The sequence below is a fragment of the Crotalus tigris genome, unplaced genomic scaffold, assembly GCF_016545835.1.
Source record: "Crotalus tigris isolate CLP2741 ecotype Arizona unplaced genomic scaffold, ASM1654583v1 scf7180000017753.6788120, whole genome shotgun sequence".
NCBI lineage: Eukaryota > Metazoa > Chordata > Lepidosauria > Squamata > Viperidae > Crotalus > Crotalus tigris.
Genome location: NW_024096615.1, coordinates 3,866,199 through 3,893,947, shown reverse-complemented (window position 1 = coordinate 3,893,947; position 27,749 = coordinate 3,866,199). Strand labels below are relative to the sequence as shown.

At 41.6% G+C, this 27,749-nt stretch overlaps 1 protein-coding gene across 1 annotated transcript; it reads left to right on the top strand.

Annotated features, from left to right (window-relative positions):
* Positions 1 to 27,749, top strand: NELL2 (neural EGFL like 2). The gene is made up of 5 exons (XM_039340577.1): positions 1 to 128; positions 17,648 to 17,841; positions 18,246 to 18,422; positions 19,374 to 19,598; positions 27,078 to 27,749. The coding sequence occupies exons 1-5, from the start codon at positions 98 to 100 to the stop codon at positions 27,126 to 27,128; spliced, it is 678 nt and encodes a 225-aa protein (XP_039196511.1). The 5' UTR covers positions 1 to 97; the 3' UTR covers positions 27,129 to 27,749.

Here is a 27,749-nt window from a genome sequence, read left to right as displayed (position 1 = left end):
TTCAGATGGCTTTGTTCAGTGTGACAGCCGTGCCACCTGTATTAACCTACCTGGATGGTACCACTGTGAGTGCAGGGATGGTTACCACGATAATGGCATGTTTTCACCTAGTGGAGAATCATGTGAAGGTCGGTAAAGGGGCATCATACTTCATTTGCTATTCCTATGAAATTGTGCTTGAGTGATGCTAATTGTCTTGATGTAGGCTAAGAATTCATTGTGTTGAGTCCAAAGATCTTATAAAGGAAATAGCAAACAAATATCTCTATTGTAATTTATATCCCCACTAAACTGGGGTTATCTGGAACTGAGCATTATTTCAGCAATCTGACCCATTTACTTCAGAAAAAATCAATACCATATCAATACACATAAAATACTTTTCCATAAGGATTATCCTTCACCTCTTTCCATGTCCCCCCAAAAGAGCTTTCAACTTCTTTGCTCTTTCTGCAACATCTGCTTTCCCTAAAATATTTTGAGAAGACTAAGAGCCTTCTTGAAATAAGGGATATCATGGAAAGAAGAAATGACCTCAACTCAGTCTTAATCTTAAACTAAGTAGGAAATTCATCTAAGGAATTTTTCATTTCTTTTGGTGGGAGAAATATCCCTACCCACATTGCTTAAGGGCATTTCCTAATGCAGAATTCCCCCACCTTCCTGCCATTGCAGACTGAAGGGTGGGGAGGGAGAGAGGGGATGGTTCCATACAAGTGATGAGCAAGAATACATGAACATGCAGCTCCATTTGCGTGAGTGGTGAAATGAAAGCGTGCATGCGCATGCACTTGCACCTGTCCAGCCTAGACGAGTTTAAATCACCAGGACTCCAAAGTTCTCAAGGAACTGGCAGATGTGATTTCAGAACCACTGAACTATATTTTTCAAAGATCCTGGAGCACTGGGGAACTGCCAGAGGACTGGAAAAGAGCTGATGTAGTTCCCATCTTCAAAAAAGGAAAAAAAATGGATCCAGGAAATTACAGACCTATCAGCCTGACTTCAATACCTGGGAAGATTCTGGAAAAGATAAACAACAAATCAGCGAGCACCTAGAGGCAAACAAAGTCATTACTAAAAGCCAACATGGGTTTGTCAAAAACAGATCATGCCAGACAAATCTTATTGCATTCTTTGACCAAGTGACAAAATTAGTGGATCAGAGGAATGCTGTGGATATAATTTACTTGGACTTCAGTAAGGCATTTTATAAAGTAGATCACAAGCTACTACTTGATAAGATAGAAAAATGTGGGTTAGACAGCATCACCACCAGATGGATTCATAACTGGCTGACCAGCCGTACTCAGCATGTGGTCCTCAATGGAACCACATCTACATGGAGGGAAGTGTGTAGTGGGGTGCCCCAGGGCTCTGTTCTGGGCCCAGTGCTCTTCAACATCTTCATCAACAATTTGGACAAGGGGATAGGTGGGGAACTCATCAAATTTGCAGATGATACCAAGCTGGCAGGAATAGCCAACACTCCAGAAGATAGGCTTAAGATACAGGAGGATCTGGACAGACTTGAACATTGGGCGCTATCTAACAAAATGAAATTCAATGGTGAAAAAAGTAAAGTTCTACATTTAGGCAAGAAAAACCAAATGTACAGGTATAGTATAGGGCAGTGGTGGCGAACCTGTGGCACGGGTACCAGAGGCGGCACTCAGAGCCCTCTCTGTGGGCATGCACGTCGCCGCCCAGTCCTAGGCCTTCAGCTGAGTTTTATAAAACCTTTTCGCTTTAGGCCTCCGCCGCCATGTGCAAAAAAAAAAAAAGGTTCAATCAATCAGTCAAATTCAACTTGTCGGGGAAAAAAAAGATCTTGCAAAGTTGGAATTGATTGATTGAACTTTTTAGTCCCACCCAGTCTGCCGTTACCACTGCAGCCATGCCCACTCAATGGGCCACCCAATTGGCCACACCCAGTAAATGGGCCACACCCACTCAGCACCCGACAATGCATAAGTGGGTTTAGCAAGGCAGTTCACCATTTTAAACCCCCCTGCAACTCAGACTAACCTGAGCACAACAAAGCCCCCACCCAAACAAAACACTCCCCCAGCCAATCAGAACACAGCCAACCCCCCAGCCAATCAGAGCACAGTCAACCCCCCAGCCAATCAGAGCACAGCCAAGCCCCTAACCATTCAGAACACACCTCCACCCAATCAGAACACAGCCAAGCTCTCATCCAATCAGTTCATACCCCCACTGGCAGTTAAAAGGAGGAAACAGCTACAATCACACATTGCTCCTAGAAGCACGAAGCCGAAAGCACCAGCCTGAAGATGACGAATGAGACTTCTTCGAAACGTCGCCAAGACACTTCCAATTTTACGTGGGAGAAAACCCGAATAACCAAAGACCTACATACAAACACCTGCAAAAACCTCAGAAAACAAATATCGAACCTCTACGGGGAGGAAATCCACCATCTGACCAGGACCTATGAAAAACTTGAAGTCCAAAGAGTTTCCATTTTATGTGACCTCGCATTCCTACGCAACTGCCGAGATCAAAATTTAATCCCTATATGTTTCCAACTGAAATTCCACTCCAACTCTGCAGCCACCAAACGCATCCTGAAAAGAACAGAATTGGCCCTAATCAGAAATGAACTTCACACAAAAAGATTCCTCCTAGACCGAATTAACAAAGATCTCCTCACACTTCACCTCAAACTCAGCAACAAGATCCACCCTGCACTTTGGGACAAATCCAAACAACTCGCCGTCTGGAGAGCCAAAACACAGACCACCCTCAAGACAGACACACACACCAACAAACTCCGAAGACTACAAGAACACCAGAAACAAACCCCTCCTCCCTCACAGCCACACATGAAACAAACAGTGCATAACATCTCAGATAGGATCCTCACCAAAGCCGAAACCAATGTCCTTTCCAAAGGATTCAACTTTGCAGTCACTCCCAAACACATCCCCACTGAAACCATTATATGTGGAGTTGAAACCAGCCTGACCAAAATCAACCCCGACGACGCTAACAGAATCAGACTCGAAATCACCAACATCCTCTGCACCAGCAAGCCACCCAAAAGCAACTTACCCAAAGAGGAACAGACAGCACTACGTAACCTGAAAGAAGACACCAGCATAATAATCCTACCAGCAGACAAGGGCAATGCCATGGTGGTTATGAACACATCTGACTACAAACCAAATTAACCAACCTACTCCAAGACTCCACATACAAACCCCTAAATACAGATCCCACCACCTACCTGGAAAAAACCACCAGATCCAAAATAAAAGCCTCCCCCATTAGCGAAGAGATCCAGCAAAGAATCATTCCCAGAGAGAAATCATCCAGATGCCCCAAACTCTATGGTCTCCCCAAGATACACAAAGAAGGAACCCCACTCAGACCTATAGTCAGCTCCATAGGCTCACCTCTACAAAACCTAGCCAAATTTCTCGCCAAACAACTACAGCCCTATGCAGAATCCATCACCTCACACGTAAAAAACTCATTCCAGTTTATAGAGATCATAAAGAAACAAAACTTACAGCCCAGCGACCTACTAGTGAGCTTCGATGTCATATCCCTCTTCACCCAAGTGCCTATCAAAGAAGCCTTGACAGCTATTCAAAACAAATATAACCCCCCCAAACACATCTTAGATCTGACCAACCACTGCCTATCCAACACATACTTCATCTATAATGGACAAAAATACAAACAAACAGAAGGAGCACCCATGGGATCACCCCTCTCACCTGTCATTGCCAACCTCTACATGGAACACTTTGAAACCCAAGCTCTAGAAAAATCGGATCACAAACCCAAACTCTGGCTCAGATACGTAGACGACACCTTCATAATCTGGCCACATGGGAAAGAAAAACTGGACAACTTCCTCATACACCTCAACAGCCTACACCCCAAAATACAGTTCACCATGGAAACAGAAGCTAATAACCAACTTCCCTTCCTAGATGTCTTAGTCTACAAGAAATCCAATGGCTCCCTAGGACACACCATCTACCAGAAGAAAACACACACAAACCGCTATCTGCATGTTCTCTCACACCACCACCCAGCACAGATCAACTCCGTAGCCAAGACACTCATCTCTAGAACAAAACACTTAGCTGATGAACAACACCTAAAAACCGAACTACACACTCTCACTAATGTACTTACATCCAATGGATTCCAACAAAATAAGATTACCAAACTAATCCAAAAAGAAACCCCCACTAAAATCCAAGACAAAGAACAAGAAAACGGCAAAGCCCTCCTCCCATACATAAAAGGCACCACAGACAGAATCAGTAAGATCCTCCATAAACACAACATCAAAACAGCATTCTGCACAAACAGAAAAATATCCACCATCCTTAGAAACCCCAAAGATAAAATTGAATTAGAAAATCAAGGAGTATACGAAATCCCATGCACCACTTGTCCCACCACATACATTGGACAAACCAACAGAAGAATAAGTGCACGCATTGAAGAACATAAGAACTCAGTCAAAAAAGAGGAACCAACATCTTCCCTGGTCCAACACCTTAAAGCCACAGGACATGAAATTGACTTTAAAAATACCAGAACCATTGCCAAAAGTGAACATTTTAATAACAGAATAATCAGAGAAGCCATCGAGATAGAAAAACGCCCACACAGCATGAACAAGCGAGATGATACCTCCCGCCTACCAGCCATTTGGAAACCCGCCCTTATTGACAAACGACTCCCTAACACAAAAAATGATACCAGACCCACACTCACAAAAACCACACAGGATGTCACCACCACACATCCACACAAAAAACAAACCCAAAGCCACACCGATGAGGAGGCACGACCACAAACCAGAAGCCAGACCACAGCTGCATCATTAGCCACTTTAAACCCCTCCAATCCATACATGAAGCAAACTGACACCCTCCATGAAGAGGAGGCACGACCACGAACGCGAAGCCAAAAAATAGCAAGGCAGCCCAAAATCTTAAACCCCTCTGCAACTCAGACTAACCTGAGCACAACCAAACAGAACACTCCCCCAGCCAATCAGAGCACAGCCAAGCCCCTAACCATTCAGAACACACCTCCACCCAATCAGAACACAGCCAAGCTCCCACCCAATCAGTTCATACCCCCACTGGCAGTTAAAAGGAAGAAACAGCTAAGACCACACATTGCTGCTCAAAGCACGAAGCTGAAAACACCAGCCTGAAGATGACGAATGGGACTTCGTCGAAACGTCGCCAAGACACTTCCAATTTTACGCGGGAGAAAACCCGAACAACCAAAGACCTATATACAAATACCCGCGAAAACCTCAGAAAACAAATATCGAACCTCTACGGGGAGGAAATCCACCATCTGACCAGGACCTATGAAAAACTTGAAGTCCAAAGAGCTTCCATTTTATGCGACCTCGCATTCCTACGCAACTGCCGAGATCAAAATCTAATCCCCACATGTTTCCAACTGAAATTCCACTCCAACTCTGCAGCCACCAAACGGATCCTGAAAAGAACAGAATTGGCCCTAATCAGAAATGAACTTCACACAAAAAGATTCCTCCTAGACCGAATTAACAAAGATCTCCTCACACTCCACCTCAAACTCAGCAACAAGATCCACCCCGCACTTTGGGACAAATCCAAACAACTCGCCGTCTGGAGAGCCGAAACACAGACCACCCTCAAGACAGATACACACACCAAACAAACTCCGAAGACTACAAGAATGCCAGAAACAAACCCCTCCTCCTCACAGCCCCACATGAAACAAACAGTGCATAACATCTCAGATAGGATCCTCACCAAAGCCGAAACCAATGTCCCCTTCCAAAGGATTCAACTTTGCAGTCACTCCCAAACACATCCCCACTGAAACCATTATATGTGGAGTTGAAACCAGCCTGACCAAAATCAACCCCGACGACGCTAACAGAATCAGACTCTGAAATCCCAACATCCTCTGCACCAAGCAAGCCACCCAACAAGCAACTTACCCAAAGAGGACAGACAGCACTACGTAACCTGAAAGAAGACACCAGCATAATAATCCTACCAGCAGACAAGGGCAACGCCACGGTGGTTATGAACACATCTGACTACCAAACCAAATTAACCAACCTACTCCAAGACTCCACATACAAACCCCTAAATACATATCCCACCACCTACCTGGAAAAAACCACCAGAACCAAGATAAAAGCCTCCCCCATTAGCGAAGAGATCCAGCAAAGAATCATTCCCAGAGAGAAATCATCCAGATGCCCCAAACTCTATGGTCTCCCCAAGATACACAAAGAAGGAACCCCACTCAGACCTATAGTCAGCTCCATATGCTCACCTCTACAAAACCTAGCCAAATTTCTCGCCAAACAACTACAGCCCTATGCAGAATCCATCACCTCACACGTAAAAAACTCATTCCAGTTTATAGAGATCATAAAGAAACAAAACTTACAGCCCAGCGAACTACTAGTGAGCTTCGATGTCATATCCCTCTTCACCCAAGTGCCTATCAAAGAAGCCTTGACAGCTATTCAAAACAAATATAACCCCCCCAAACACATCTTAGATCTGACCAACCACTGCTTATCCAACACATACTTCATCTATAATGGACAAAAATACAAACAAACAGAAGGAGCACCCATGGGATCACCCCTCTCACCTGTCATTGCCAACCTCTACATGGAAGACTTTGAAACCCAAGCTCTAGAAAAATCGGATCACAACCCAAACTCTGGCTCAGATACGTAGACCGACAACCCTTCATAATCTGGCCCAGCATGGTGGAAAGAAAAACTGGACAACCTTTCCTTCAACACGACCTCAACCGCCCTACACCCCCAAAAATACCAGGTGTCACCATGGGAAAACAGAAACTACAACCCAACTTCCACTTCCTGGATGTCTTAGTCCCCCCACAAGAAAATCCAATGTGCTTTTTCCCAGGACAACACCCATCTACCAGAATAAACACAGAACACAACCGCTATCTGCACGCTCTCTCACACCACCACCCATCACAGATCAACTCTGTAGCCAAGACACTCATCTCCAGAACAAAACACTTAGCTGACGAACAACACCTAAAACCCGAACTACACACTCTCACCAATGTACTAACATCCAATGGATTCCATAGAAATAAGATTACAAACCTAATCCAAAAAGAAACCCCCACTAAAATCCAAGACAAAGAACAAGAAAACGGTAAAGCCCTCCTCCCATACATAAAAGGCACCACAGACAGAATCAGTAAGATCCTCCATAAACACAACATCAAAACAGCATTCTGCACAAACAGAAAAATATCCACCATCCTTAGAAACCCCAAAGATAAAATTGAATTAGAAAATCAAGGAGTATACGAAATCCCATGCACCACTTGTCCCACCACATACATCGGACAAACCAACAGAAGAATAAGTGCACGCATTGAAGAACATAAGAACTCAGTCAAAAAAGAGGAACCAACATCTTCCCTGGTCCACCACCTTAAAGCCACAGGACACGAAATTGACTTTAAAAATACCAGAACCATTGCCAAAAGTGAACATTTTAATAACAGAATAATCAGAGAAGCCATCGAGATAGAAAAACGCCACACAGCATGAACAAGCGAGATGATACCTCCCGCCTACCAGCCATTTGGAAACCCGCCCTTATTGACAAACGACTCCCTAACCAAAAAATGATACCGTAACCCACACTCACAAAACCAACACAGGATGTCACCCCACCACACATCCACGACAAAAAAACAAACCCAAGCCCACACCGTGAAGATGCACACGACCAACAAACCAGAACCCAGACCACAGCTGCATCACTAGCCACTTTAAACCCCTCCAATCCATACATGAAGCAAACTGACACCCTCCATGAATAGGAGGCACGACCACGAACGCGAAGCCAAAAAATAGCAAGGCAGCCCAAAATCTTAAACCCCTCTGCAACTCAGACTAACCTGAGCACAACCAAACAGAACACTCCCCAGCCAATCAGAGCACAGCCAAGCCCCTAACCATTCAGAACACACCTCCACCCAATCAGAAAACAGCCACGCTCCCACCCAATCAGTTCATACCCCCACTGGCAGTTAAAAGGAAGAAACAGCTAAGACCACACATTGCTGCTCAAAGCACGAAGCTGAAAACACCAGCCTGAAGATGACGAATGGGACTTCGTCAAAACGTCGCCAAGACACTTCCAATTTTACGCGGGAAAAACCCGAACAGGTAAAAAGAATATAGCAGTGTCTTATCGTCATTTTAGATGTCAAAAAGGGTCTCTTTCTATCTCCTCTCTCTCTCTCTCTCTCTCTCTCTCTCTCTCTCTCTCTCTCTCTCTCTCTCTCTCTCCCTCCCTCTCTCTCTATCTACCCTTGGTCTGCCAGTCCTCTTCCCCCACTCTTTCTTTCGCTCTCTCTCTTTCCTCTCTCTCTCTCTCTCTCTCTCTCTCTCTCTCTCTCTCCTTCTCTCTCTCTCTCTTTCTCTCCCCCCTCCCTCTCTCCTATCTGCTGCTCACCTGGCAAGCTGGCTTCAAGCTGTTCTCCAACAAGCTCAGGGGTAGGCAATCTGCTCTTTTATGACTCATGGACCTCAACTCCGTCTGGGCTAGCTAGCTCTCTCCTGCCCTTCCTGCTTCCTGCTTCCTGCAGAGACACAGCAAAGGGAGGAGCTCTGCCCAATACGCTTTTCAGCTCTTGGAGAACACTGTGAGTGCACTCTCTTTTACACACACACACACACACACACACACACACACACAGAGAGAGAGAGAGAGAGAGACAGACAGACAGACAGACAGACAGACAGACAGAGACAGAGAGAAGCAGGGAAGAGCAATTGTCTCTGTGTCTGCAAATGGCAGAGGAGGCTGGGAGCCACAGGGGAAGGCTCAAAGATCTGCATGCGGTTCCGGAGTCGCAGGTTGCCAACCTGTGTCCTAAGACAATAGGCAGGACTATGATGCCTGTTGATACTCCAAATTTAGATTACTGGCATCACAAGGTAGAGTCTAGGGATGCAAGAAGACCCAATGAAGCATCCATATTTTTTCAAATAAAATTTACTTTCAAGTACTTGGCAATATTAAAACTGTGATACAAAATAATCTGCCCTTATATTATTTAGAGTAAAAAAATACAACATAATGCAAGCATAATAAAGAAAAAATAATACTGTTGAAATTATGTTGCATTTACACATCTCTAAAGTATAAATTTGAAATAACTAAATCAGTGTGGTTATTAATGCTGAATCCCAGTCCTCTGAACAGTATAATTTTTTTATGTGCAATAAGTGACACTTGTTCGAATCTAATTCCTAGTGAGTTGACATTGGGCACTAGCCATTTGGAGATATGTATTTGTGTTTTATGAGTAAATGTGAGTGTGTGTGTATTTGTCTTCACTAAGTTTTCAGCTGGTTATAAGGCAAACATGATATCTAACTTTATTCTATATGTATCATTTTTAACAGAGCAATTTTTTCAAGTATATGTTGCAATTTATTTAATGCCCACAAAATAAAAAAAAATCCAGAAGAGATGTAAACAGCCAACAGAGTGGAACATCTAGTGTTCTACGAAATATTAATACAACCTGTAGGAAATAAAGGGTCATCACATTGGTTTTTTTTTAAAAAAAGTTATCAATAAATGGTGTAAGAGAAATAAGAAATAAATTCTTATTTTCTGAGAAATTAATGGAATCTCTAAAAAATTTACAAGGAATAATAAAAAGTTCAAGTTACATCAAATAAATGAACAAAATACATGTGTGTGTTTATTTGTGAAAATAATGTTGAGGAACTATTTTTTTAAAAAAAGAAGGAAAGGGGATAAATGATCTGGAAATACACCTCACAAGAAAAACACATTGATAGCATTGAACAAAAATATCCATCATTAACTTTTGTCTAAAATTTATAATAATTCAAATGCTAACAAAGAAGAGATATTAACAATTAACTGCTGAAAATCAAGTGCAGGCTGATTTAGCCTTCCTTTATTCCTTAAAATATTCAATTCCCCTTGCAAAATAATTCTAAATCCTAGAGATTTTGTAAAAAAGACTATATGGATATATTCTTGACATTCAGCAACTGACGTTAAATCACTTGTTAACAATAATGGTATAAAATCAATTCATGTGAGTGAATGTTCCCATTCCTAATAGCACTCCAATAACAGCAATTGCAAGCAAACTGTCAGAATCCAATTATATTTCATCTTTAATTATCAAATATAGATACTCCCAATTCTGCCTTCTCTGGATTCTGCCATAAGAGGGAGAGAAGGGGGAGAACAAAGGGGCTTTATGGCCCTCACTTCCTTCAGTATACTTCTAAGGAGTTGAATGCTGAATGTGTGTTTATTGTAACCTCAAAGCGTTAGCACCAAAGAACCTTACCATAACAAAGAAGGTTATTTGCCTTTCATGTAGTTTATCTGAAGTCTCCATCCAGACGGAAGAAAGAAAAAAGGGGGTGGAATTGTGATGCCTGAAACTATCACTGGAAGGGGGGTTGATTGGGTGGGACTACTGGGGAACCCCTTAAAACCTTGAATGGGAGGGCTTGGACCCCAAGTCCTGTCTAGCACGCCTGCAACCATTTCTTCTTAATAAAGGATTCCTGTTGGAAGAATTATTCCAAGAGTTCTGTCTTCTTAAGATGCAAAGTGGGGTGGGTCCTTACATTAGACAGGACTTGCAAAATTAATCCACCTGGAAGGGAGACCCTTGCCGGGGGATTTTGCAAAAAATTTACCATGTCAGACAATGGAGCAAGAGAGGGGGAAAACTCCCTGGAAAGAGAGCCGCTGACCCAGTTGGAACCTTGCCAGATGTTGGGAGCCGAGAGGTCAGATTCCTCAGGGGAAGAAGTGGTGGAGACACGGGACCACAAGCCTCGCTGGTCAATGGGCGTTGGAAAGAAAAGTGAGTGGGGAAAGGAATCAAGAAAGGTGACCCTGAGACGGGGGACCAAGCAACCAGAATGGAAGCAGGAGATGGAGAAATCCCTGCACGCAAGTGAAGAGGGAGGAAGCTGGGCACCGTACTCAGACTGGATCCTAGAGAAAGCTATTGACCTGATGAAGAGAACTCTCAGCTCCCTAGGAGAGGAGAATCCTGAGCCCTACGGCCGCCCCAGCAACTGGAGCCGCAAAGGGAGATACACCGAGGGGGACGTGGAACCTGCAACCCCAGGGACATCTACTGATCCAGTAGCCCCCACCCCCTACCGGACCACAGATGGCAATCTGGACGGAAGACACTACCACCAACAACGGAGGCACCGATCCATTCCAAGACGTCCACCGTTGGAGGTGAAATTCAAAGGGGAGCCAACACGCTTGGGCTTTTTCCTAACCCAAGTCCTCAGCTACATGGAGGAATACGGGCAGGACATTCCCAGTGACAAAGCCCGCATCCGGATCGTGCAATCTGCCCTGGATGGACCGGCTGCAGATTGGGTGGTGAACTTGCATGACTCCAATGCCCCAGAACTCAGTAACTTCAACCGTTTCATGTCCTCTTTGAGAAGACGATTTGAAGACCCCCTGGCTGATCGCAAAGCCCGTGAAAGGATAAAAACGATGAGGCAAGGCAAACGCCCGGTGGCTGAATATACACAAGAATTCCGGGCCATTGCCAGCAAACTGAATTGGCCAGAAGACATCCTCCTTAGCCATTTCAAAGACGGACTAAACTATGATCTATATGACGCTTGCCTGCCCCGAGGGGACCCACATCGACTTGAGGAATGGTACGTCTTGGCAGAGGAAGGAGAGATCGACATATTGAAGAGGCACCGCCGAGGAAAACAATGGAGCCGCCCCCCGCCTGAGCTGATGCACGAACCAGTGAAATCATCGGCTACAGCCAAGAAGCAAATGGGGTGTTTCAAGTGCGGAAGAGAAGGGCATCGAGCTGTAGAATGCCGCTCAAAGGCCCCCCAGCACAACCCAGACAGATCCCCAATTAACAAATCTGGAAAGTCTTCAGCTAAGCCAAAAAAAACGGCCATGAGAATGATTGCAGAACCCCCCACCTCTGCTCACCAAGGGGAAAGAACTCCAGCCTACACCACAGGGCCGGTGGATGCCTCAGATGACAGCTCGGAGGGCGAACCCCTGGTAAGTGGACACATCACACCCATCCTCAAGACAGTGATTATATTAATCCCCCCCATGCCCAAAGCTGTGAAGGTGAAAGCCTTAATAGACTCTGGCTGCACCCGCTGCCTCATTAGCCCAACACTAGTGGGGAATCTGGGCATCCCATCGAGGAGACTGGAACAACCAATCTCATTTGGCCAGTTAGATGGATCCATAGCAGGGGGGGTGCCAGCTACCCTAGCCACTCTACTAATACACCTCTCCCTGGGCGAACATGAAGAGGACATAACGTTTGTGGTGACCCCAGGTATGGAATGCCCAATGATTCTAGGGATGGAATGGTTGAAAAAATGGAACCCCTGGGTAAATTGGAGGACGACAGAAATCAAATTCCCGAAGGGGGACCCTATGGACTTAAAACCCCAAGGGAGGCTACCAGAATCAAGAATAGAAAAAGCATCCATAGGACAGGAAAAAAGATTAACAGAAATACCAGAGGAATATAGAGACCTTGCTGAAGTCTTCAGTGAGGAAAGGGCGAATGAGCTCCCCCCCCCCCACCGACCCACAGACTGCACCATTGAATTCAAGCCTGGGGCAAAACTCCCGAAGCCCAGATTATACTCCATGAGCCCAAAGGAGAAGGAGGAAATGGAAAGATTTATAAAAAAAAATCTAGAGAGAGGTTTCATTGAGCCAGCCAAGCCTAAAGTGGCTGCCCCGGTCCTTTTTAGAGAGAAGAAGGATGGCTCTTTACGCTTATGCGTGGATTATAGGGCCCTGAATACAATCAGTGAAAGCAACCTATACCCTCTGCCCCTCATGAAAGATATGCTGTCACACCTATCGAAAGGGAAATTTTTTTCTAAACTAGACCTAAGGGAAGCTTACTATCACGTGAGAATTAAGGAAGGGGACGAATGGAAGACTGCATTTAACTGCCCCATGGGGTGCTATCAATTCAAAGTCTTGCCATTTGGATTACAAGGGGGCCCTGCAGTCTTTATGCAATTAATCAATGCTGTTCTAAGGGAGCACCTGTTTAAGGGGGTCCTTGTTTACTTAGATGACATTCTTATCTTTACCTAAAGAGACTTTTTTCTGCCGAACCAGTACTAAGGCACCCAGACATGGACAAGCCCTTCGTAATACAGGCGAGTGATGTGGCAGTGGGGGCTGTTCTATTACAAGAAAACAATGAAGGAGTATTGCAACCCTGTGCATATACATCCAAGAAACTCACGGAAACAGAACAGCGCTGGCCCGTATGGGAGAAGGAGGCTTATGGGATACGTTGGGCATTACTCACATGGTGACAATTCCTGGAAGGCAACAAAATCCCCTTCCAGGTGTGGACTGATCACAAAAATTTGGAAGCCCTGAAAACGTCCAGGAAACTCAATCCCAAAGAAGCCCGCTGGTCCCAGCATTTTCACCAGTTCCAATTTAAGCTCAAGCATTTACCAGGAAGAAAGAACTTCCTGGCAGATGCTCTATCTCGCATGCCCCAATATAACAGCGCACGAACCACAGACTCTAGACCAATAATGGCAGAGTCACAACTGGCAGCACCAGTAACCACAAGAACCCAAGCCAAATTAAAACCACAACTGGACAGCCAAACTGGAATTGAATTCAGAAAAAGTTTGGAAACAGATGAATGGTTCCAGAAAAACAAAAATGTGTGCACAATGAAAGACGGGTTGCCTTGGGTAGGGGAAAAATTATATATACCAACAACTCAAAGAGTCACTTTCATGCAGCTTTGCCATGACACAAAATCAGCAGGGCATTTTGGATTTGTAAAAACTTTACATTTAATTAAACGACAATTTTGGTGGCCATCCATGAAAAAGGACATAGAAAGTTATGTAGCCAGTTGTCCAAAATGTGCCACGGCAAAGAGGTTGCAAGGGAAATTGCCAGGACTATTGCAAACAGTGGCAAGTCCCTCAGCCCCCTGGAGAGAAATAGCCATGGATTTTATAGTGGAATTGCCAGAAAGCAATGGGAATACTGTTGTCTGGACCGTCACGGACTTGTTTTCCAAATAGGTGCACTTTATCCCTTGCCAAAAGATTCCCACTGCAAAAGCCTTAGCAAAACTTTTCATCCAGCACATTTACAGATTGCATGGGGCACCCCAACGCATCATCTCTGACAGGGGGTTGCAATTTACGTCTGCATTTTGGAAGGAATTTTTGTCCCTCTTAGGAACCACTCAGGAACTGACATCTAGCCACCACCCACAAGGAAATGGGGGGGGCTGAAAAAATGAACTCCGTACTTAAGCAATATTTAAGATGTTTTCTTAGTTTCCAGCAAACCGAGTGGGCAGACTTACTCCCTTTTGCAGAAGTTGCCTACAATAATGCAGTCCACTCCAGCACAGGTTACACTCCTTTTCAAGTAGCCACCGGTCAAAGTTTCAACCCCATGCCAGAGTTAACCCCAAACGAACCAACGATCCCTTCACTGAAAGAATGGATGGAAAAATTACAAAACACCTGGCCAATAGTTAGAAAAGCACTAGATGAAGCTAGGCAGGCATACAAAGCACAAGCCGATAAAAAAAGGGTTGAGCCTACACCATTCATTATAGGAGAAATGGTGTACTTATCTACAAAATACCTAAAGTCCCTACAGCCCTGTAAAAAAACTTGGACCAAAATATATAGGGCCTTTTCCAATTAAAAGAATCATAAATCCAGTAACAGTAGAATTAGAATTACCCAAAAATCTCAGGCAAATACACCCAATTTTTCATTGCAGCTTGCTGAAAAGAGAGCATCAGTCACCTCTACGGCAATTTATTTAATGCCCACAAAATAAAAAAAAAATCCAGAAGAGATGTAAACAGCCAACAGAGTGGAACATCTAGTGTTCTACGAAATATTAATACAACCTGTAGGAAATAAAGGGTCATCACATTGGTTTTTTTTAAAAAAAAGTTATCAATAAATGGTGTAAGAGAAATAAGAAATAAATTCTTATTTTCTGAGAAATTAATGGAATCTTTAAAAAATTTACAAGGAATAATAAAAAGTTCAAGTTACATCAAATAAATGAACAAAATACATGTGTGTGTTTATTTGTGAAAATAATGTTGAGGAACTATTTTTTTAAAAAAAGAAGGAAAGGGGATAAATGATCTGGAAATACACCTCACAAGAAAAACACATTGATAGCATTGAACAAAAATATCCATCATTAACTTTTGTCTAAAATTTATAATAATTCAAATGCTAACAAAGAAGAGATATTAACAATTAACTGCTGAAAATCAAGTGCAGGCTGATTTAGCCTTCCTTTATTCCTTAAAATATTCAATTCCCCTTGCAAAATAATTCTAAATCCTAGAGATTTTGTAAAAAAGACTATATGGATATATTCTTGACATTCAGCAACTGACGTTAAATCACTTGTTAACAATAATGGTATAAAATCAATTCATGTGAGTGAATGTTCCCATTCCTAATAGCACTCCAATAACAGCAATTGCAAGCAAACTTTAATAAATGTCACAATTCAATCTCCTAAAATTGCTACCAAATATGAAATTTCTTACACAACAATAGTATTAGGAATAAAATGTCCAAATAATTATTGTTAGCTGAACTTGAAAATTTGCTAAGAAACATTCTGAGCTAAATTGTTTCAAAAACTAGTTAATCAGAACTAATCATTCTAAGATTCATTTTATTAAATTTACTGGCAGCACTTCAATCTACAATTATCTCTTAACTAAATGTTTATCATAAGTAAAAATATCCAGATTATGCCTGCAACTGAATATATTCCTCACTAATTTTGAACAAGAAAGAATTCCAATACTTATCAAGATTACGGGCAAATAGTAACAAATGAATAGTGATAAATAAATGCCAATGATGGGGTCTGTAGGTGTGAAAAATTAAATTATGTTTCCCATGTTTTTTACTATGCAGTAAAAACTTAGAAGAATGCCCTTGGTATTAAAAACATTATTTAAACATGTGATTTATTACAATATTTTTTAAATAAAGCATTTAAAATATGTATTAGTAGGACTCTAAATCATTGCTGGGAATTTATGATGCAAATGTACACAAAATGCTAATGTAGCACACCTTTAAAAGCATGGCCACCTTAAAGGAACCTGTCCTTCACATCTGAGCCAATTCTTTGTCATTGTACACATTTTTTAAATTAGTAATAATACATTTGCTCTTATTAATAAGATTAGGTATATTCTTGATAGCCATTTGTAGTTATAACACAAGATCAAAAAAGAATGTTTGCAGAAACAGAAGAAAAATAAATTAAAGAATGTGTGTGTGTTTGTGTGTGTGTGTGCAGCTCCTAATGGTTTGAGAAATTGTATACATATGTAGTATTTTCATTGTGTCTATTCATTTTTCCTCATTTATTTTATTCAAAGTAGCTGGGAGGCAGAAGTTGCAAAGTGTTTGTATAATGGATGCTTTTTAAAATTGCATGGGAGTGAAAATAGTTACATATGCCACATAAAGCAAAAATTGGCTAAAGTTTGAGTAAAGTTTGGTTCTTCACATATCTTTGAAAAAATGTACATTGGTATTTAAAACTTTGTGAACCCTTTTGAACTTTCAACATTTCTGCATAAATAAGGCTAAACACGATCTGTTTTTCACAGTAGTCTTAAAACAAGACAAATAGAACCAAGTGAAACATTGATTTATTGAAATTTGTAGCCTTTAAGTGATATACTCCCAATCTTCTGAAACACTATAGATGATTTTAAAAAAGGATTTCTTTACATTCCTGCAACTTCCTAAAATAAGCAGTATGCTATTTCCTGTTCCCCAAATGTGTGTGTGTATACAAAGATTTAATTATTTTTAAAGAGAATGTATTTTCATTCTTGCCAACAAATTTTGTTGCTTATAATTAAAAAAGGATAATATTTATGAAATGTGTGTAATGTATTCAAAATGGTAAATTAGACATACTTTTGATACTTTCTAATGAATATGAACATTGAGTTTTACTGATGCATAGCACTTTCTCATTTCTAGCAAGCATTTATGTAAATGCTTAAAGCCTCTTATGCTTTGCAAAAGATGTTTGAAAAAACCCTCTTGCTTTTCCCTTTTTTTGTTTAGCTACTTAACTTGTCAGCTCAATACCTTTTGAAACATTTAAGTAAAATAACATGTAACCTGATATAGCATTGTATAGAAGACCATAATCCTTAACATGCCTTCTGCTACACAGTACTAAACACAGAAACTCCTGCCACACAATCTTTCTTCAGATAAAATGAAACATATGGTGCTCTTTCGTGTATTTTAATTGCTCTTATAATTAACTACAATAAAATAGATTTTTGCTGTAAGCTAGTGTGGAATTCAGGCCTTTCTTTTTTTTTATTGAATTTTTTTTTATTTTTTAACATACAAACATTTATAAAAATACAATTTTCAACTGAAAATTACTGAGATTTCTTTTATTGGCCAGTTTCAGATATTGATTGATGCCTCCACTTCTTTCTATAGATATTGATGAATGTGGAACTGGGAGGCACAGCTGTGTCAATGACACAATCTGTTTTAATTTGGATGGAGGCTATGACTGTCGATGCCCTCATGGGAAGAATTGCACAGGGGACTGTATCCATGAAAGGAAGATCAAACACAATGGACAAATCTGGGTGTTGGAAAATGATAGATGCTCCGTTTGCTCTTGCCAAGTGAGTTGGGAGATCCTCTGGGAATGTGAAAAAATAAAAAAATGAGAAAGACTTGAAAACACAATTTTTGGGTGGGGTGGTTGATGTGCTACATGAGAGATATTAGTATTCACTGATTAACATGAAAATAATTATAATTTATAGCATAGCTAGGACTTTACACTGAAGAGGAATAATGGTCTACCTAACTCAATGTTCTATCTGACTACCTTGGGATAATTACTCTAATTTTTTTTCAGTTGTAAATAATATTGTCTTTAGGTCATCCTTATTATAAATTACAAATGATTTTAAAAGTCTTTAACTTCAATCCTTAGTGCTGCAAACTACTGCAAAATATTTTTTATTTTTCATGTCATAATAGTGTAACATAAGTGACATTTTACTATCTTTTACAATGGCAGACTGGCTATGTAATGTGCCGACGAATGGTCTGTGACTGTGAAAATCCCACTGCTGATTTATTCTGCTGTCCCGAATGTGATCCAAGGCTGAGTAGTCAGTGTTTACATCAAAGTGGGGAGATCATGTACAATAGTGGGGATACATGGGTTCAAAACTGTCAACAGTGCCAATGTTTGGTAAGTCTTCCCACTATTTTATTTATTTATTCATTTATTTACTTTTTGTTCTCAAATGAACTCTGGCGCGATTAAAGTGATATTATTTATATATACCTTAACTATTGTTTATTAATTTACATTAGTTATATAGTTCTTTTATATTTCTCAAATAATTTTGACTAAAATTTCAGATAAGTGACAAGTACATAATAGCAGATAGACATGAATATTGGCATCAAAGCAATGCATTGGTATTAATCATGGTTGCAAGAAAAAAATGAGATAACTAAAAATATACTGAAAATATTTGACTTAAAGTTCATTTACAACACACAGAGAAAAGTTCTCCAAGATAATGGGGCAATTCAGATCAACTTAGGCATTGTTCAGTTTCAGCATTTGCAAACACATAAACATCACAAATGAGCAATGGATAGGAATACTAAACAATTTACTTTTAGTCAAAAATAAGTTCTATAGGTCTCAGTAGGACTGTTAGTGATGGAAAATCACAACCAGATAATATCAAATAGATTTGCCTCGGAGGTAGCTATTCTTTGTTGGGCTAAACATAGATTTCCAATTTCATGAAGCCTGATATAAGCCTGATATAAGCCAGATATAAATATTATGAAGTCCTGATCTAATTCAAATATATAATATTCTCTGTGGGAATAAATCAGCTCAAAACAGGTGCCTTTTAGGACAATGAAAGAGTTATATGTACTCCCTATTTTTCCTGGAAGTTTCATTAATAACTTAAGTTACTGTTCTTAGCACATAGCCCATGACAGCAATCAGATGGCTTTCAATATTTCATGGTTTAGCAAACAATAATGATGATCTTAATCATACATACAATACTTACATCCATAATTATATATATATATATATATATATATATATATATATATATATATACATATTATTACAACATACTTCATAACCTTTGATCTGCTTTTTTAACAGCAGGGGGAGGTTGACTGCTGGCCTTTGTCTTGTCCTGAGATGGATTGTGAATTCAGCATACTCCCTGAGAATGAATGTTGCCCACATTGTGTCATCGATCCTTGTCAAGCAGACACCATTAAAAATGCTATTACCAAGACTTGTCTGGATGAAACTAATGTAGTCCGATTCACTGGATCATCCTGGATCAAGCATGGTACAGAATGTACTCTCTGCCAATGCAAGGTATGGGAAAAGTAGAACTTTCTTTAACTGGTTTTATAAAATATAGAAACATTTTCATCTTTGCTCTAGGTTCCTACAGCCAAAGTAAATGGCATTGCAGTTTTATTAAAATCAGTTATTTGTGTTAATCAGAATAATGTTTAGATGGATCACTCTTATTTATGCCAGGCACTACATGACTTTGGAGGTGAAAGTAGCACACACACACACACACACACACACACACACACATACATACATACACCCACCCCCTGGTGCCCTGGATGCTCCAAACACACCTCCCCTTCCCCCTCCCCCTCCTCGATATTGCGTCTGACCTATTGAACGGTATGGAGCACTCCTCCCCCCCCACTCTTGAGGTGAAGCAGGACAGCTCTCCTCACGGCGACTTTGGTGCCTGCGTTCCGGATGGTCCGCTTGCTGCACCTGGCCTGGATGCCTGTTTGAAGATCGGAACCTCTGGGGTGGATGATGACTGCAATCGCCCCATTAAAGGTCCCATCACGCGTTCCTGAGTAGCACGGTGGACGTGTGAGGGCGCACGCGCGAAGACCGCAGTTGGAATTTCCTCAAGGGGAGAGTTGAATCGGACGCCAAACTGACAGGAATGAAGATCGTAATGAACTGCTGTGCATCCCATGCACGGAAGGGCAGTGGGTTGGGGGCTATAGGGGAAGATGGGAGCACGGATGGGGTAGCATGCCCCTGGACACAGGGGAGGGAGACAGCCGGATCTGGGATTTCATCGCAGGATTGGTCTGCAGTTACACAGGTTACTCTGGTGCGAAGTAACATGGAATGCTCGCCTCCCAGCTTAGGAGCCACGCGCAACAGAGAAGTAATCAGCTGCAGGAACTTAGAACTCAGAAATACATCTGACATGAGTGATGGGAGGATTAATCGACCGGGCCCCATAACGAGGTCTATGAGCATGTGCAGGCGCGTTTGTGCTTATAAACGAGCTCCCCCACCCTCTGGCTTTTAACACCCTGACGATGATGGCAGCAATACAGCCATCGAAAGCTAGGTTATCTATTTATTAAACATTTAATTGTTTTATCTCCTGGTGCTCGTCTTTATCTTTCGAATATGTATACACCCAGGAGACTACGTTCCTCAATTTTTAGGTTAATTTTTAATACATACATACATACATATATACATATATATATTTAATGATGTCCATAAAAATGCGACTCCCGGGCATATTTATAATAAAAATAAATAGTATACGACCACAAGGAGAATTTAAGTATAAAAAAATACTTTACTAAAACCACCAAGCTTTCGTTGGGAACTCCCAACATCGTCAGGGCTAAAAGCCAGTTAACAAGGATGACTTAAATAGGTTTGGCTGACATTTGCACCCGGCTCCTGGACCGCGTCACCGGCCCTGGCTGGTCAATTTGTATTCCAGATGTTTCTTTGTTACTCCCATTGTGTTTCTTTTTATCATTCTTCCAGATCACCCCACCTACTGTTTCATTGCTAATACTCAAATTTGTTAACACCCTTTTGTCTTCCTTCCTTCTGATGGTATTAACTCCCACTTCATCCTTCTTTCTGCTACCTATTTCGGGGGTATCTGGTTCTCTTCTAAGTGTCCCATAAGGCTAGCTGCATTAAAGCATTGTTTAAGCGCGTAGACTCCCACTGCAGCATGGAGGAGTTTAAAAAGGAAGAAAGGAAACACGTCTTCCGTATTTGCCAACAGAATGGGTATCCTATGAGATTTATTAGACAGCATGGCAGCACACCACACCCTCGAGACAATCGGTGGAGAGAGGAACCGCCATCACAAAAAACGCGCATTTCTCTACCTTATATCAACAACATCTCAGAAGCAACAGCTAGACTACTGGCCCCCCATGGGATAGAAGTGGCCCACAAACCCAATCAGACACTGCGGTCCAAAGTCATGCACCCCAAGGACCCACTTCCTGCCATGGATAAATCGGCGATAGTCTACAAAATTAGTTGTAAAAATTGTGATAGCAATTAAGTGGGCGAAACAGCTAAATGGCTAAGAACCCGTTTACATGAGCATAAGTTAGCCATAAGAAGGGGCGAACAACATTCCCAAATATGGATGCACATGGCACAACATGGCCATCAATTTGACTTTGAGAATACACGTATTATGTCTGGTGATGCCACTAAAGGAGGCCGGCTACTGAAAGAAGCTTGGTTCTCTAACAAAGACTCAATCAAAGACTGGGTATAGATCAATATGATCTATACCCAGCACAACAAGCATTGAGGAAGTGGGATTCCAACCACCACTCCAATCACCAGAAGCAGTCTGGCCGATGCTTACAAGATTGTGGTTGTGGTGAGGTACTTGATCCCCGCCCCGAACGGATGCACGGGACCTTAATTGACCCCCAGCGTGCCAGGGACATCTCTTTGGCACCCAATCAATGGAAGCGCTATTCCGACGAACAGCTGAGGAGCTCACCGTTGCCGGATGCATGTAGGCGCTCGCTGACAGAGGATTCGTGCCTTTATCAACATTATCCCGATAGATCCTCACCTTTGGAACTTGGCAATGGTAGTGGAGAATTCGGAAGATCTAGCAATGAGACTTCGGAACTCGGTGTTATGGACAGCAGTAGTGAGGAGCACGTGACATGGGGAAGGGGAGGAAGAAGGCGAAAAGGCGAAATGAACACTTGCTCGCGCAGCAAGAAGGGGGGAAGCACTTTTCCACCTTGCCCTGTGAATGGACGAACAACCATAGATGAAGGGCATTCTCACCGGCAGCTGGACTTTCCCCAGGACGAGTATTTAAAACCCGTCTTGATTAGGGGTGACAGTTATCAACAGATAGAATAGTGGAAGATGGTGGACATAGGGAATACCAGGGTGGGGGAGGGAAGTATGGGTGCCCAAGTATACAACGTTCGTATAAGTACTACCCGTAGGAGTAAGGAAGAGAGTATAGAACGGAGGGAAAACATCGACAACAGCAGTAGCGAGGAGCATATGACATGGAGGGGGGAGAAGGAGGGGAGAAAGGTGGAATGAACACTTGCACAGTAAGAAGGGGGGAAGTACCCTTCTACCCCGTCCTGTGAATGGACGAACAGCCATAGATGAAGGCCATTTCCACCAGCAGCTACACCCCCCCCATAACAAGTGTTTAAAAACTGTCTTGGGTAGGGACAGTGGTTACCAACAGATAGAACAGCATAAGACGGTGGACATAGGGAACGCCAGGGTGGGGGATGGGAGTATGGGTGCCCAAGTATACAACGTCTGCATAAACACTACCCATAGGAGTAAGGAGGAGAGAAAAAAAGAGTATAGAACAGAGGGAAAACATCGATCCACAGTTAAAGGGGGTGCGAAAAAACAACTGGAGCCCCAGTGGGATTGATGGCAGTGTTAGAAGAGAATCAGATACCCCCGAAATAAGTAGCAGAAAGATGGATGAAGTGGGAGTTAATACCATCAGAAGGAAGGAGGACAAAAGGGTGTTAACAAATTTGAGTATTAGCAATGAAACAGTAGGTGGGGTGATCTGGAAGAATGATAGAAGGAAACGCAATGGGAGTAACAAAGAAACATCTGGAATACAAATTGACCAGCCAGGGCCGGTGACACGGTCCAGGACCGGGTGCAAATGTCAGCCAAACCTATTTAAGTCATCCTTGTTAACTGGCTTTTAGCCCTGATGATGTTGGGAGTTCCCAACGAAAGCTTGGTGGTTTTAGTAAAGTATTTTTTATACTTAAATTCTCCTGGTGATTGTATACTATTTATTTTTATTATATATATAATAACATGCACACAGCCCAGGCTCGAATCTCAGAAAGGTAAGTTTGGCTGAAGAGAGTTAAGAAACTTGAAATAGCTATCCCATTCTCCCTTAATTCTTTGTTAGCAATCCAAATTTTATAATATATATATATATGTGTGTGTGTGTGTGTGTGTGTGTGTGTGTGTGTGTGTGTGTGTGTATATATATATATATATATATATATATATATATATATATATACACACACACACACATATATACATATATACATATATATATACATATACATTTTCTCCCACATCAAATTGGAAGTGTCTTGGCGACGTTTTGATGAAGACCCATTCGTCATCTTCAGGCTGGTGTTCCTAGAAACACAAAGCCGAAAACACCAGCCTGACAAATGGGACTTTGTCAAAACGTCGCCAAGACACTTCCAATTTGACGTGGGAGAAAACACGAATAACCAAAGACCTACATACATACACAGACACACACACATATATATATGTCTTTGGTTATTCGGGTTTTCTCCCACGTCAAATTGGAAGTGTCTTGGCGACGTTTCGACGAAGTCTCATTCGTCATCTTCAGGCTGGTGCTTTCAGAAACACCTCAGAAAACAAATATTGCATCTCTACGGGGAGGATATCCACCATCTGACCAGGACCTATGAAAAACTCGAAGTTCAAAGAGCTTCCATTTTATGTGACATCGCTTTCCTACGCAACTGCCAAGATCAAAATTTAATCCCCATATGTTTCCAACTGAAATTCCACTCCAACTCTGCAGCCACCAAACGCATCCTGAAAAGAACAGAATTGGCCCTAATCAGAGATGAACTTCGCACAAAAAGATTCCTCCTAAACTGAATCAACAAAGATCTCCTCACACTTCACCTCAAACTCAGCAACAAGATCCACCCCGCACTTTGGGACAAATCCAAACAACTCGCCGTCTGGAGAACCGAAACACAGACCACCCTCAAGACAGACACACACATCAACAAACTCCGAAGACTACAAGAATGCCAGAAACAAACCCCTCCTCCCTCACAGCCACACATGAAACAAACAGTGCATATCATCTCAGATAGGATCCTCACTAAAGCCGAAACCAACGTCCTTTCCAAAGGATTCAACTTTGCAGTCACTCTGTAAGGACCCACCCCACTTTGCATCTTAAGAAGACAGAACTCTTGGAATAATTCTTCCAACAGGAATCCTTTATTAAGAAAAGGTGGTTGCAGGCGTGCTAGACAGGACTTGGGGTCCAAGCTCTCCAATTCAAGGTTTTAAGGGTTTCCCCAGTAGCCCCACCCAATCAACCCCCTCTTTCAGCGACAGTCTCAGGCATTACACTCCCACCCCCCTTTTCATTACTGCTCAGCTGGATGGAGACTTCAAAGAAACTACATGAAAGGAAAACGGCCCCATTCTTATGGTTAGTTCTTTTGCAATACACACATTCAGTTCCTTAGAAGTATACTGAAGGAAGTGAGGGCCATAAAGCCCCTTTGTTCTCCACCTTCTTTCCCTCTTATGGCAGAATCCAGAGAAGGCAGAATTGGGGTTTTCTATATTTGATAACTGGAGATGAAGTATAATTGGATTCTGACATCCGGCCCCCCTTAAAAATAAGAGAGATCCACCTGAAAGAAAACAAAACAGGTATAAAAGTTAGTCAGGCTTGTTAGGATACTCTGTGTGAAACGTCTTCAATAGCTTTGGGGCTGTGACATGACGTTTATTGACCCACTCGTTTTGTGAGGGAGGGAGGTGTTTCCAGGCAACTAGGTACTGAGCTGCTCCATGATATCTCCTAGAGTCAAGGATTTCCTTTATTTCGAAGTGTTGTTCGCCCTGCACCATGATTGGAGGTGGTGGGGGGGGGATTTTTGGCCGTAGAGGTGACTGATGCTCTCTTTTCAGCAAGCTGCAATGAAAAATTGCCTGAGATTTTTTGGTAATTCTAATTCTACTGTTACTGGGTTTATGATTCTTTTAATTGGAAAAGGCCCTATATATTTTGGTCCAAGTTTTTTACAGGGTTGTAAAGACTTTAGGTATTTTGTAGATAGGTACACCATTTCACCTATAATAAATGGTGTAGGCTCAACCCTTTTTTTATCGGCTTGTGCTTTGTATGCCTGCCTAGCTTCATCTAGTGCTTTTCTAACTATTGGCCAGGTGTTTTGTAGTTTTTCCATCCATTCTTTCAATGATGGGATCATTGGTTCGTTTGGGGTTAATTCTGGCATGGGGCTGAAACTTTGACCGTTGGCTATTTGAAAAGGAGTGTAGCCTGTGCTGGAGTGGACTGCATTGTAGGCAACTTCTGCAAAAGGGAGTAAGTCCGTCCAATCACTCTGTTGGAAATTTAAAAAACATCTCAAATATTGCTCAAGTACTGAATGACACAGTTCCGTTTGTCCATCTGTCTGAGGGTGATGGCTAGATGTCAGTCCCTGAGTGGTCCCTAAGAGGGATAAAAATTCCTTCCAAAATGCAGACGTAAATTGCACTCCCCTATCAGAGATGATGCATTGGGGTGCCCCGTGCAATCTGTAAATGTGCTGGATGAAAAGTTTTGCTAAGGCCTTTGCAGTGGGAATGTTTTGTCAAGGGATAAAGTGCACCTGTTTGGAAAACAAGTCCGTGACTGTCCAGATAACAGTATTCCCATTGCTTTCTGGCAATTCCACTATAAAATCCATGGCTATTTCCCTCCAGGGGGCTGAGGGATTTGCCACTGGTTGTAATAGCCCTGGCGATTTCCCTTGCAACCTCTTTGCAGATGCACATGTTGGGCAGCTGGCAATATAACTTTCTATGTCCTTTTTCATGGATGGCCACCAAAATTGCCGTTTAATTAAATGTAAAGTTTTTACAAATCCAAAATGCCCTGCTGATTTTGTGTCATGGCAAAGGTGCATGAAAGTGACTCTTTGAGTTGTTGGTATATATAACTTTTCCCCTACCCAAGGCAACCCGTCTCTCATTGTGAACACATTTTTGTTTTTCTGGAACCCAGTCCCAACCTTTTATATCCTTTCTCGTTCTAAGACTGTAGTCAGATGGTCTGCTGACTTTTGCTGACTTCTGCTGACTTTTGCTGAACATAACTTTTCACATATATCCATGTAACATTGGAACCCACATCCAACAGCTAATTTCAGTTCCTCTTTTCCCATGATTACAATACTCATGTTCCAAATATACACAGAACTACCTACTTTGCAATTTCATATTGCACAAAGCTCAGCAGAGTACAATAGTGCGTCCTTATTGAGAAACAGCATAAAGTTCAAGTTAAAGCTTCAAATCACTTCTGTGGGGCCTATTTCAGGTTTGTTCTAGCCCTATCTTATTATATGAGAAGGGGGCTATATTTTCATCTCTCACAGTGGCATGCTCTGTTTCTAAAGGAATATTAATATAGGGATCATGAGTATAATTTACTGTGCATAGGTATCAAATAATTAAATGTAAAAAAGGGATTCAAGTATTCATTTTAACTGATGTTAGTCATTAAAGGATGGTAAATGAAAATTGCTGGATTAATCTAACTAGAACATCAAACAAAAGTGTATGCAGGACAATTGAACAACAAGTGCTAATGGATGATTCCCCCCCCCCTCCATTTCAATGTTTCTAGGGATATATGCTTACTTTAAAAAAACTGCTGTATAATAAATCACTTTTTTATCTTTTTTCTAGAATGGGCATATTTGCTGCTCTGTAGATCCACAGTGTCTGCAGAAACTGTGAAAACAGTAGGATAATCCTGGACAATTTATGTTAAAGAATAAGGACTTAAAAATCAGAAATTAATAAGCCAGACCTGGACCAAGATTAATTTGATACAATTACAGAAATGCTATGAATTGAATAAGATGTCTAGTTCCTTAGTCTGAATGAAATGTATATGACTAGGAACAAGTTCAGATGTATAAACCTATGTTTTGATGTGAGATTCAAGTTTTGGTTCATGTTTTTGACATCATTATGTAAGATTCTGGACTACTGAAAAAAATGACATGCAAATGAAGATGTCAAAATCCTCAAGCAGGGAAATGCTTACTAGAGTTTTGAAATTGCACTTCATCTATGTCCAAAATATATTTTTTAATATAACTCCACTTGTCTATATCCATTTGTTTAATTGGTAACTGCAAGAATCCCCAAAGTTATATAAAAGGATGTCATTTGGAAATACAGAAATTTTTTGCAATGTATCTACCGCTGTGAAAAAAATCCAATAACTGTAAAACAATGCACGATTGCATAATGTTTTCTTATGAAAAAATCATCTGTATATCCTCATTTGATTGCACTTACTCCTTGATTGAATTTGTCCATTATATACTCCTTGTGCAAAATTTAAATAAA

Bases quoted from the DNA above. Each gene is read 5' to 3' on its own strand.
- NELL2 (XM_039340577.1), top strand. From the start codon at position 98: ATGTTTTCACCTAGTGGAGAATCATGTGAAG. The intron at 129-17,647 runs GTCGGTAAAGGG...TTCTTTCTATAG, and splicing joins TAGTGGAGAATCATGTGAAG to ATATTGATGAATGTGGAACT. The intron at 19,599-27,077 runs GTATGGGAAAAG...TCTTTTTTCTAG, and splicing joins GTACTCTCTGCCAATGCAAG to AATGGGCATATTTGCTGCTC.